Below are 12,203 nucleotides of genomic sequence, written 5' to 3'. Positions count from 1 at the left end.
TATTCCAAAATCATTAGTGTAAGACATAGATGATGGTGGCTTGGACTAAAACAGGCATTGGAAAAGGTGAAGTAGAGGAATTCAAGATATATGTGGAGAGAGAACAGACATCCAAAAAAAAAAAAAAAGATTTAAAATGTGATTATTTAAAAAATAAATGTAAGAATTTCTCATTTAGACAAGATTGGGCCCTTTCAGGGTGGTATGACCATGGACAAAATTTCTCATTTAAAGGACTGAATCTAGTTGTTAATACTTTGGAAAAGTAAATATTTTCTTCTAAATAGAAAACAGGAATGGCTGATCATGGTAAAGAGATTGAATCAGTAATAAAGTGTCCCATTCAAGAAAAGCCGATAACTGGATTTTTGTTTTGTTTCATTTTTTGAGACACAGTCTCATTCTGTCCCTAGGCTGGAGTGCAGTGGCATGATCTCAGCTCACTGCAACCTCTGCTTCCCAGGTTCAAGCAATTCCCCTGCCTCAGCCTCCTAAGTACCTGGGAAGACAGGCATGCGACACCATGCCTGGCTAGTTTTTTGTATTTTTAGTAGAGACAGGGTTTTACCATGTTGGCCAGGATCGTCTCGATCTCCTGACCTCTTGACCCACCCGTGTCAGCCTCCCAAAGTGCTGAACTGGATGGTTTTATGCTGAATTCTACCATTTATTTAAAGGGGAACTAATACCACTCTTTCTCAAACTCTTCCACAACACTGAAGTGGAGGGAATACTGCCAAACTCATTTCACAAGGCCAGGATTATCCTAATTCCAAAGCCAGAAAAGACCATTACAAGATTAGACAATTACAAACCAATATCCCTGATGAACATAGATGCAAAAATCCTCAAAAGATTAACAAAACCGAATTCAATGAAAACTATAAAACGTTGATGAAATAAATTTAAGAAGACACAAATAAGTGGGAAGATAGCCTATGTTCATGGATTGAAAACATTAATATTGCTAAAATATCCATACTACCCAAAGTGAGCTACAGATTCAATGCAATCTCTGCCAAAATTCCAACATCATTTTTTATTTTGCCAATGGAACCACAAAAGATCCCAAATAGCCAAAGCAATCTTGAGGGGGAAAAAAAAGGAAACTTGAAGCATCACACTACCTGATTTCAAAACATACTACAAAGCTGTAGTAATCAAAACAACATGGCATTGGCATAATAACCAATATATTGACCAATAAAACGGGATAGAGGGCACAGAAATAAACCCACACATTTACAATCAATTGATTTTTGATAACGGTGGCAAGAACACACAATGGGGAAAGGACAGTCTCTTCAACGAATGGTGTTGAGAAAACTGGATACAAACATGCAGAAAAATGACATTGGACTCTTATCTCATACCACATAAAAATCAAAGTAGATTAAATGCTTACATGTAACACCTGAAACTGTAAAACCAGCTAAAAGAAAAGACAGGGAGAAAGGTCCATGATATTTGTCTGGACAATTTTTTTATGCATATACCCCCAAAACAGTCAACAAAGGCAAAAATAATCAAATGGGATTACATCAAATTAAAAAGCTTCTGGACATTAAAAGAAGCAACAGAGCAAAGAGACAACCTATGGAATGGGAGAAAATATTTTCAAACCATTTATCTAAAAAAGGGTTAGTATCCAAAATATATAAGAAACTACAACCACTAAATAGAGCAGGAAAACAAACAACCTGATTAAAAAGTGGGCAAAGGACTTAAATAGACATTTCAAACAGCCAATAGTTTTATGAAAAAGTGTTCAACATCATTAATCATCGGGAAATGCAAATTAAAATCACAATGAGACAGAGTATCACTTCATATCTGTTAGAATGGCTACTATCAAAAACACTAAAGTGTTGGTGAGGATGTAGAGAAAAATGAACCCTTGTACATGGTTGGTGGGAATGTAAATTAGTACAGCCATTATGGAAAACAATATAGAAGTTCCTCAAAAAACTCAAAGTAGAATTACCATATGATCCAACAAACCCACTTCTGGGGATATAAACAAAAGAATTGAAATCAGTATGTCAAAGAGATATCTGCACTCCCATGCTCATTGCAGCATTATTCACAACAGATAAGATATGGGCTCAACCTAAGTGTTCAATGGCTGAATGGATCTTTTTTTTTTTCTTCTTTTTTTTTTGAGACAGAGTCTTGCTCTGTTGCCCAGGTTGGTGTGTAAGGGTGCAATCTCAGCTCATTGTAACCTCCACCACCCAAGTTCAAGCAATTCTCCTGACTCAGTCTCCCGAGTAGCTGGGATTACAGGTGTCTGCCACCATGCCCAGATAATTTTTTGTATTTTTAGTGGAGATGGGGTTTCACCATGTTGGCCAGGCTGGTCGCAGACTCCTGACCTCAGGTGATCCACCTGCCTCTCCCTCCTAAAGTGCTGGGATTACAGGCATGAGACACTGTGCCCACCTAAATGGATTTTTAAAATGTGGTATATATATAATGGGATAGTATTCAGTCTTTGAAAAGAAGGAAATCCTGTCATTTGAATGGATGTTTTAAATGTGGTGCATATATACATATATGTATATATATTCCATTATATATACAATGGAATTCTATTCAGTCTCTAAAAAGAAGAAAATTCTGTCATTCGTAACTACATGGATGAACTTGGAGGACATTATGCTAGTGAAATAAGCCAGGCACAGAAAGACAAATACTATATAGTCTCATTTATATGTGGATGCTAAACAAGTCTAACTCATAGAAGCAGACAGTAGACTAGTTGCCAGGGGCTAGGGGTGAGGTGGGAAGGAATGGGGAGATGTTGGTCAAAGGGTACAAAGTTTCAGTTAGACAGGAAGAATATGAATTTGACATCTATTTTACAGCATGGTGGCCATAGTTAATAATGTGTTAAATATTTCAAAATTCCTAAAATAGATTTTAATTGTTCTCATTACAAAAATCATAAGTATGTGAGGTATTGGTATGCTAATTAGATGATATAATCATTTCTCAATGTGCATGTAAATCAAAACATCACATTGTACCCCATAAACATATACAATTATTGTTTGTCAATTAAAAATAAAAGTTTAAATTGAAAAAATAAAAGAGAAATTAGGACAAAAAGGATTTTCTTCTTATCTCCTCTTTTGAATGATTCTGCATTTTTACATAAAAGATTTGCTTTTTAAAAATAGGCACATTTATATATTAAAGTACACTTTTTCAAATCAGACAAATCAAATTTAGAAGTTAATATATACAACCTTGATTTTTTAATTTCATTATATAATAGGACATCTCCTAAAATTGAACCATATTTTATGTCAAATGGTCCTGGACCCTCTAACTTTTCAAGCATTTGATTAATAATGGCAGTTTTCCCAACACCAGATTCTCCTAAGGGAACAAAATACATAAGGTTAGATATATATGCAAGAGAATGATACAGGTTAACATATTAAAATGAACCAATAACATTTTCCCTCTATTGAAAATTCCAAAAAAAATGTGTTTTTGTTCTTCCCTTTTTTAAAAAAAGTGGTTAAGAGTGGTTAAATCAGGAAGTTAATATAAAACACTTTCAAATTGTTTGAATTATTTACATCTCTTACAAAAGAAGTACAACATGAAACAATTCCTTAAAAATTTCTGCCAACACAATTTGAGGAAGAACTATGATGATAAACTTTTTGTTGAAGCAGAGTAGGGACTCTGTAATGATTTTACAACTTATTAAGTATTAAAATAAAGATAGGAATTTTTTTTTGAGATGGAGTTTCGCTCTTGTTGCCCAGGCTGGAGTGCAATGGCGTGATCTTGGCTCACTACAACGTCCGCCTCCTGGGTTCAAGTGATTCTCCTGCCTCAGCGTTCCGAGTAGCTGGGATTACAGGCATGCACCACCATGTCTGGCTAATTTTTTTATTTTTTATTTTTTTAGTAGAAATGATGTTTCTCCATGCTGGTCAGGCTGGTCTCAATCTCCCAACCTTAGGTGATTTGCCTGCCTTGGCCTCCCAAAGTGCTGGGATTACAGGCGTGAGCCACCATGCCCGGCTGATAAGAATTTTCTTAGACAAAATTAGAGGCAAGGTATGTGTTATCTGAGAATTACATTGCCTGAATTCTTTGAATATGGAACTGGAAAAATGATACTATTGCCTTTGGTGCTATGCAACACAAGTTAGAGAATTGGAAAAAGGTCATTGATAGGTTGAAATATGCTTAAAAGAGAGTAAGAGTTGTATTAAATTACTTTTTTGATAATGGTAAAAGATAGAAAAATCTTAATATTGGGTTGGGGAATCCCATCGAGTATGTAAATTTAAGTAAACCAATCAATGTCACCAAGAAGAACCTCAGCCCACAGGCTACAGAGGCCAAACATAATACAATAGCTCTACTTCTGGAATTTCTCCTGAAGGTAATGAAGAGATGAGAAAGATTTATAATGTCCTATTTTGCAAATATGTGGAAAAATAGGTGTTCATAAACTGCTGGTAAGAATATAAATTAATACAGTAAGCAAAACTTTTCAGGGCTTATTTTTTCCCACTTACAAAATATCTGTAAACATTTTTCTAAATGTGAAATTCTCCTTCTATTAAAAATTTTTAATACCTGTGAGAAGCACAGGGCAGGAATTCTTTAAAAGAAGGCTCATGAGAAAAGAAAGGCATGTTGTGTCTCTGGTAGCAGTATAATTAATGCATTCTCCACACTCCGTTATCTTGAAGAAGTTTTCGCCAGATCTTTGAAGATCAGTTAATAATGAAGTACCTAAGTTAAAAATTTTAAAAAGTTTCAAATGACCTAGAAAGCTCTATTAACCTAATCTTAAAAAAAATTGGAATTATTTTATGTTCATTAATTGTTCATATGAAAAGTACATGGCTATGCAGAACTAGAATATGTTAAGATTTGTTTCAGGAAAATGTAATCATGTCACAATACACTCAATCATAAAAATTCATTAGTTCATTATGCTTAGAAGTCTTCCTGTTCCTGAGAAAACTCCACTGATTATGTCCGGGAGTCCCCAGATGTCCTACGTGTTGAAGAACCAGTCATTTCCATTAAGTTAGAGTCATTATGCCAGTCAATTTCATCATCACTTTCATCACCCTAGAGGATACTAGAGGCACTTTTAGCTGCTTAACAGAAATTCATAGATTTCCACTTTATAGCAGTTTTCCAGTGGTAGATACCCTAACTCTGAAGAGGTCAAAGCAGTGACACAGTTATGGTGGACTGGATGTATTCCCCTAATCTTTTATGTCCTCAATATATAATAATTTTTGGAAAAGTCTGCACATTACAAAGCAATTTAAACATACATAAATAAGCCAAAATTGTTACAAGTGCCTGGGGTCTCTGCTAATCTCAGAAATTATCTCTTACTCATACTCTTTCTGACTTTTTGATGTGGACATTTAGTGCTATCAATTTTCCTCTTAAAATGCTTTAGTGTGTCCCAGAGATTCTGTCTTTACCTATTTTTTTTTTAAATAGCAAAGGGGCTCTTGGTCTTTTACTTTGATTTGTAAAGCCACTTTACATACTAAGGAAACTAGCTCTTGTAATTTCTTTGGTGTTTTACGTCAGTGGTCTGATTATTATATTTGACTGAGCTAGTCTGTCCTCATTATTTCCTGGCTACTCTTACTCTCTTACTTGTTTAACATTTCTGTATGGAATTTGGAATCAGCTTCTCTAGGCCTCACCATACCTATGGTGTGGTACATTTGTTGAGATTATCTTTACTTCATGGATTAGTTTAGGAAGAATTAACCCATTTAGGATAATAGCTTTTATCCAAGAACATGGCATGCTTTTTTATTTCTATGTCTCAGGAATGTTTCCAAGTTCCAAATACAGAAAACTTAGTTTTCTGTATTTCATCTTTTAAAAATTTTGCTTTTGCCATTTTATTTATTATTTGCTTTTATTTTCTTACCCAGTCCTGCCACAGCTGACCCCAAGTCCATCCCACAGAAGTGAAGCCAATCTTGTAATGTTTACTTCTGGCCTACCTTATTCTGGCAGCCACTGTGGTAACTTCTGTATGACCGACACATGCACACTAATTCTCCCTGTTTTTGCCACTTTAAATTGAGAGGGGAGAATCCCCCTCCCCATCTCTCTCCTGAAGGCCTCCACCACCTCCCTCTGGATGAGAAGGATGGTAAAAAGAGATAAAATACCAAAAAGCTTGAATCTGTGGTCAGGTGACTTGCTAATGCCACTGACCAGGCCATAAAGAGGCCCAAGGACTGGGAAGATGACTCCCTTTTCAGTTCCCAGTGTCTCTGCTATCCACAAGCCTTAAAAAAGTTGCAAAGAATGTATGTATCGTTACTGGCTGGAGCCAGGCACTGGGTCACGTCCTCCAGGACCCCTCCTGGAAATACCTCTGTCAACTAATAATTTACTGCCTTTGTCTTGTTTCTGTAAGCCCCCTCCCCTGCCTGTTCCCACTGGTGCTGCATATGAACTAGCCAATCAATGAAGCCAAAGATTGTGGGATCAAATGTCCACCCAATGAACAATGACCAGTTTCACCTCAGTTTCCCCTTTAGCATTGTAAGCCTATGAAAAAGAGAAGCAGCTGCTTCTTGGCGAGCTCACTGGTCTAGGCATTAGCCTCTCAAAGCTCCCGGCCAAATAAAAAGCCACTTCCTTTCTCAGTTCGGTGTTTGAGACATTTGTTCCACTGCCGCTCCTACTACAAAATAAGATCTTTTCTTTCATTATTTATCTTGTAACTGGTTGTTGTTTGTATATATGTGGAATATTTTTATATATTGTTTTGTAATTAGACTAAAACTAAATTCTCTTATTGTTTATAGCAGTTTTAAATTGATCCTTCGGTTTTCCAGATTTTTATTATAACTTCTTCAAATAACTAAAATTTAATCATTTATTTTCCAAATTTCTATCTCTAATTCCTCTTTTCAATTGCATTGGCTAGTGTATACAAAACAGCATTGAGTTAAAATATTGGATTTTAATGGTGATGCTTCAGGTATTTACCCTTAAGTAGACTCTGTTGTTGTTATTGAACTTTTAACTTCTGTTGTATTTTTCATGTCTAGAAGGTCTACTGATTCTTTTTCAAATTGTATCAGTTTTTAATAGTTTCTCATGCTTTTCAGGTATTTTCAATCCTTTTATTTCTTGAAAAATGGTAAGCATGGCTGTTTTAGAATACATAGCTGATAATTCCAATCATCCAAATCTCATTAATTTGTGGCTGCAATCTTGTTTCTGCTAATTATCTTTAAAGGGGTATTAAATGTGAAAACATTATTTGTAGGAAAAATATAAAGTGTAGGATAATACACTTAATAATAATAGTTCTGGTCTATAGAAAGTATGTCCATTGGCTTCTAACTGGATGCTGGGAGACTAATCGGGGATTACCTTAATCCCAATTCAAGACTGGAGCTTCCTTAGATTATGTAGGATAGTGTATCTGGCCTCAGATTATGAGTATCTGGATATATAAGGGCTGGTTTAATCTGGTTCACCTTCACATAGAGAGTGAGGCCCTTCATTAGCCCAGATTAAATTATACATGTATGCATATGTGAGAAAGAGTAGAGGGAAGGAAGCTTTGATTTCTGTCATCCTTAATCCTTGAATGACCAACCTAATGATACAATGCCTTGATTTATTCAATCAAAATTACATGTAATTCTTTAAATTGATATTGTAGCCTCTATAATTTCTATAAAGCAGAATTTTTAGCACTCCTAGTTGTGGATTGAACAATACTACAAAATTTACATTTAAACTCCTTAAACATCAGTAGAAATCTAAATAAAACAGACAACTCTTAATCTGCAAGCAAATGTTTCCTTCCAATAACTACTCCCCCATGACAGCAAGAAAGAGAATTCTGTGTCATGGCCTGTCACATCAATACTCAATATTGGGATCCATAAATCAACATCTTATAAAATCTTAGAGTACAGATTATGGAAGAAAGAGCCTCATTTTTTCCCCTTTCAGTTAGTTCCCTGTGCAAACCACCATACCAAAAGACCTTTTTTAAACATAGTTCTGATACTCAGTTCATTTTCCACTATTATACTCATTTTAATGGTGGCTGCCATGAGGCCATTTGAGACAATGGGGTTGGGTGGGTACGTAATATCTCAATTTGATCTCTGCTGGTGAGCTGGCTGCTATCTAGTAGATACCATCTAATGGGAGGCTCTGGAGAAAAACGTAAGTCCACAGTCTTACCTTTTGATGTTTGGGAGATAGAAATAGGTAATATTTTTGAAACTATGAAAGCCCAATATACTGGGCTCTGTCTAGATTGTAGGCTTCAGGCAGAGAGTCTCCCTTACCTGACCTCTGTAATCTCTCATTTTTGCTTAAAAGCTGGTTAGCTTTTATCTCAATTCATCTCTCTCTTACTGAACTTCAGTAAAAGTGACAAAAAGTAGCCAATTCACACCAATGTTTTGATCTTCCAGCCACTTTTCCTAGAGTTACAGTACATGGTCCATTTCTCAGATATCACAGCTAACAATTTTGCCGTATTTTGGTCATGACATATAAAGGATCACCTGTATTCATCTGCAACATTGTGTCTTCACTGCCCAGCATCTGACTTTTAAGTCAGTGTCAGATATTTCAGGATTTTATATGTGATTGCATCATTTCTAGCTACTGAAATGTGTATTAATTATGATACAAGTTCTATCTGCTTTAGCAAAGATCCAAATATAACCATGGCTTTTAAAGGTGGAATTTTATTCCTCTCTTATGTAACAGTCCATTGTCTATATATCAGCTCCACAGTGTTAGAAATCCAGGATTCTTTTTTTGAAACACATCGAGGATGTCCAAACAATTTATCATATTGTGGTTTATCATGAAAAAAATTTATATGGTGACATTTAAATTCCTGTTACAGGTTTGAGTTTGAAAGCCAGGGAAGGTTTTAGTTACTTCTAAGATTTTTGTCTGCAATTAGGGTAAACGGCAACCAGAGGAAGTAATGTTTTAGATTTGGAGAAAACAGCTTTGGTTTCCCATGTGAGTGATACACTAAGATGTGGAGTCACATGCAAATGATATTCAGTTATACTTTTCTATATAGTGGTGAAAAGCTAAGGCTATGATTCAATATTAGCACTAACATATGAAATATAATTCAGAGCTTATAAACAAATATGATCACCCACTAATATTTATTGTAACAAAATACTGAATAAAATAGCCTTGGCGTTTCCAACAAAACTAAATGTAGAATTAGAACTCTGGATGTTTTAGCATTCTGATAGCTCTAGTTGTTTGCTGTCAAAAACTCTTACAACCAACTCTGAAATCCTTTTATGAGAGAAATCTGACTTCAAAGCAATTCAGTTTGTATTTATTAAATTTCTAATATTTGCAAGAACTCTGTAAGAAGCTTATTAGATTCCTGCTTCTGCCTCGAATTTCTACCAAGCTCTCAAAGTATAGCAAGTTTCCTTTTTCTGTTATATGTAGATGCAGAAGATTGGGGAAAAAAAAAAAAACAATTTAGCATATATGGATATTTGTCAAACTATGATTATTCTTTTCTAATAAGCATTTTCATTTATATCTGTCAGTTTTTACATATATGTTTTTCACATTTTACAAGTAGTCCTTTCCATTTTCTTGTCTCGATAATCACAGCTAATTGAAATAAATAGTGCTCTTTGGAAGACTTTCGATGTGCTACAGTTTTACAATGTGCATTTGGTTCAATCAAATATATTCTAAATTTATCAGAAAGTACTATTCAAACGTTATGTTTTAAAAAATACATTTTGTAAACATGATCTAAACTGGTCTCTACACAAACTTATATTAGTCCTCAAAGTTGCTGATATAATTACTTTTATAAATAGCGTATTCCCAATATTCTAAAGTTACAAGTATGATTCTTATAATTATTCTTACCTTTTTGAATTAATGTCTGATCATTAGGAACTACATCTGACCAAAGTATGAATTCACATTGCTGTATATCCACAAAATATCCAAAGATAGAACATTCACCAGTTGGTAGGTTGATGCCTACATTCAAAAATGATAAATTCAGCTAAGAAAGCAGTTCAGTTATGGAATGTTTCTCTAACCATGTAAACTCTCTCTAAAAGATTTGATTGTTGAACCAGAAATAATAAGTATTCACCAAGGGTATATCCAACTGTATATAATAGGCCTGTTTTCCCCCCAATCTTTAACGTATAAAAGTGAAGTTTTATTAACTTTTTGTCCTCTTTATATCCAGAAAGCAAGGTGAAGTAGGATCTGATATTCCTTGAAATCTTACCCCAAAGTTTTGACTATTACCACGTTTGGATGCAATTAAATGCCAGTAACATACTGACTGTGGTCAAACCAATATATCAGAGAACTTTGATAGTTACTTGTAAATCACACTTATCTTTCCATTATAAAAGTAATACATTTTCTTAGTAGAAAACTCTGAAAATATAGAATAATCAAAGTAAACTAATTTAGCCATGGATTAACCATAGATAATAACAGTATTAATATTTCATATATTCTTATTTACCACTTGAATGGTAAATAAATCTTTGGAAAAGTACATATGCAAATTTTTACACCATTCTAAAAATTGTGTTTCTTATTATATAGTTTTAGGAGTTCTTTATATATTCTGGATATGTCTTTGTTTGATATATAATTTATATATGTTCTTTGAATCTGTGGCTTACTATTAATTATTGTTATTCTTTTAATGGTTTGTTCTTCAGAGCAAATGTTTTAATTAAATTTTTTTTCTCTTATAGATTATGCTTTCAGTGTTCTACCTAAGAACACTTTGTCTAACTGAAGGACACAAAGGATTTTTTCTTGTGTTTCTTAATAATTTTATAATTTAGACTAGGCACAGTGGCTCATGCCTGTAATCCCTTCACTTTGAGAGGCCAAGGTGGGCAGATTATTTGAGGTCAAAAGTTTGAGACCAGTCTGGCCAACATGGTGTAATCCCATCTCTACTAAAAATACAAAAATTATCCGGGCATGGTGGCAGGTGGCTGTAATCCCAGCTACTTGGGGGTCTGAGGCAGGAGAATCGCTTGAACCTGGGAGGCAGAGGTTGCAGTGAGCTGAGATTGTGCCATTGCACTATAGCCTGGGCGACAAGAGCCAGACTCCATCTCAAAAAAAAAAGAAGTTTATATTTTTACAATTTATATTTAGGTCTATCATCCATTTAATTTTAGTGTATAATATTACTCTGTCAAATTCCTTTTTTAAAACATATGAATGTTCAGTTGGTACAGTACCGTTTGCTGTATTCTATTTGTTAGCTTGGGCTTCCATAACCAAATATCATAGACTGGGTGGCTTGATTTTTGTGTGTTCAAATTTCCTGTTCTTCTAAGGATGCCAGTCAGATTAGATTAATCCATACCTTCAAGAATCTTCCTTATGGAGCTCTCATACTCCTGGCAATGATATATCTACCCTAATTACCCCAAGGCTAGGTACCAGATAGCCAGGGACAGCCTTGTTCCCCAAAACTTGCTGAAATTATTCAAGCTAGCCAATCCCAAGCCCATTTACACTGCCTTGCCCATTCTTTCCTGCAGAAACCACAATAAAGGTACCTGCCCGCAGTTTCCCTTTCTCCCTCTGCCTTGTGACTGACCCCAGTGATTCCCTCCTGAGTGGCCCAACGTGCAGTGTTCTTTTTCTTTAGGAATCTGTGAGTATATCAAAACTGTAAAACCTCTTCCGGTTCCATTTTCTTGATCTGAGTCTGGCCATACCTCACCCAAGGGAATATGGTTAAAACAGCATGCTACATATGATCTCTGCTGTATATTCTTCGTTTTCCTTTACAATCCCTTAAAAATATAAAAATAATTCTAGCTCACAGGCTGTACAGAAGTAGGCTACAAGCTGGAATTGCCTTACAGGCTGTAGTATGCTAATCCCTGGTTTAATTAAGTATCCATGCCTTTATTATACATCATTAATCATTAAAGAAATGTAGACTAAATAGCAAAGACCTGGAACCAACCCAAATGCCCATCGATGATAGACTGGATAGGGAAAATGTGGCACATATACACCATGGAATATTATGCAGCCATCAAAAACGACGAGTTAGGGTCCTTTGTAGGGACATGGATGAACCTGGAAACCATCATTCTCAGCAAACTGACAGGAGAACAGAAGATCAAACACCG

At 35.1% G+C, this 12,203-nt stretch overlaps 1 protein-coding gene across 1 annotated transcript in view; it reads right to left on the bottom strand.

Annotated features, from left to right (window-relative positions):
* DNAH14 (dynein axonemal heavy chain 14) overlaps nucleotides 1-12,203 on the bottom strand; it is a 400,020-nt gene that overhangs the window by 129,751 nt on the left and 258,066 nt on the right. The window contains exons 44-46 of the mRNA XM_037737730.1: nucleotides 9,934-10,050; nucleotides 4,609-4,767; nucleotides 3,252-3,384 (exon numbers count right to left, since the gene is read on the bottom strand). Coding sequence (XP_037593658.1) covers nucleotides 3,252-3,384; nucleotides 4,609-4,767; nucleotides 9,934-10,050 — 409 coding nt within the window. The remainder of the gene's footprint in view (nucleotides 1-3,251; nucleotides 3,385-4,608; nucleotides 4,768-9,933; nucleotides 10,051-12,203) is intronic.

Source organism: Cebus imitator, unplaced genomic scaffold (genome assembly GCF_001604975.1).
Source record: "Cebus imitator isolate Cc_AM_T3 unplaced genomic scaffold, Cebus_imitator-1.0 Scaffold42, whole genome shotgun sequence".
NCBI lineage: Eukaryota > Metazoa > Chordata > Mammalia > Primates > Cebidae > Cebus > Cebus imitator.
This window is presented reverse-complemented; position numbering and strand designations above follow the sequence as displayed.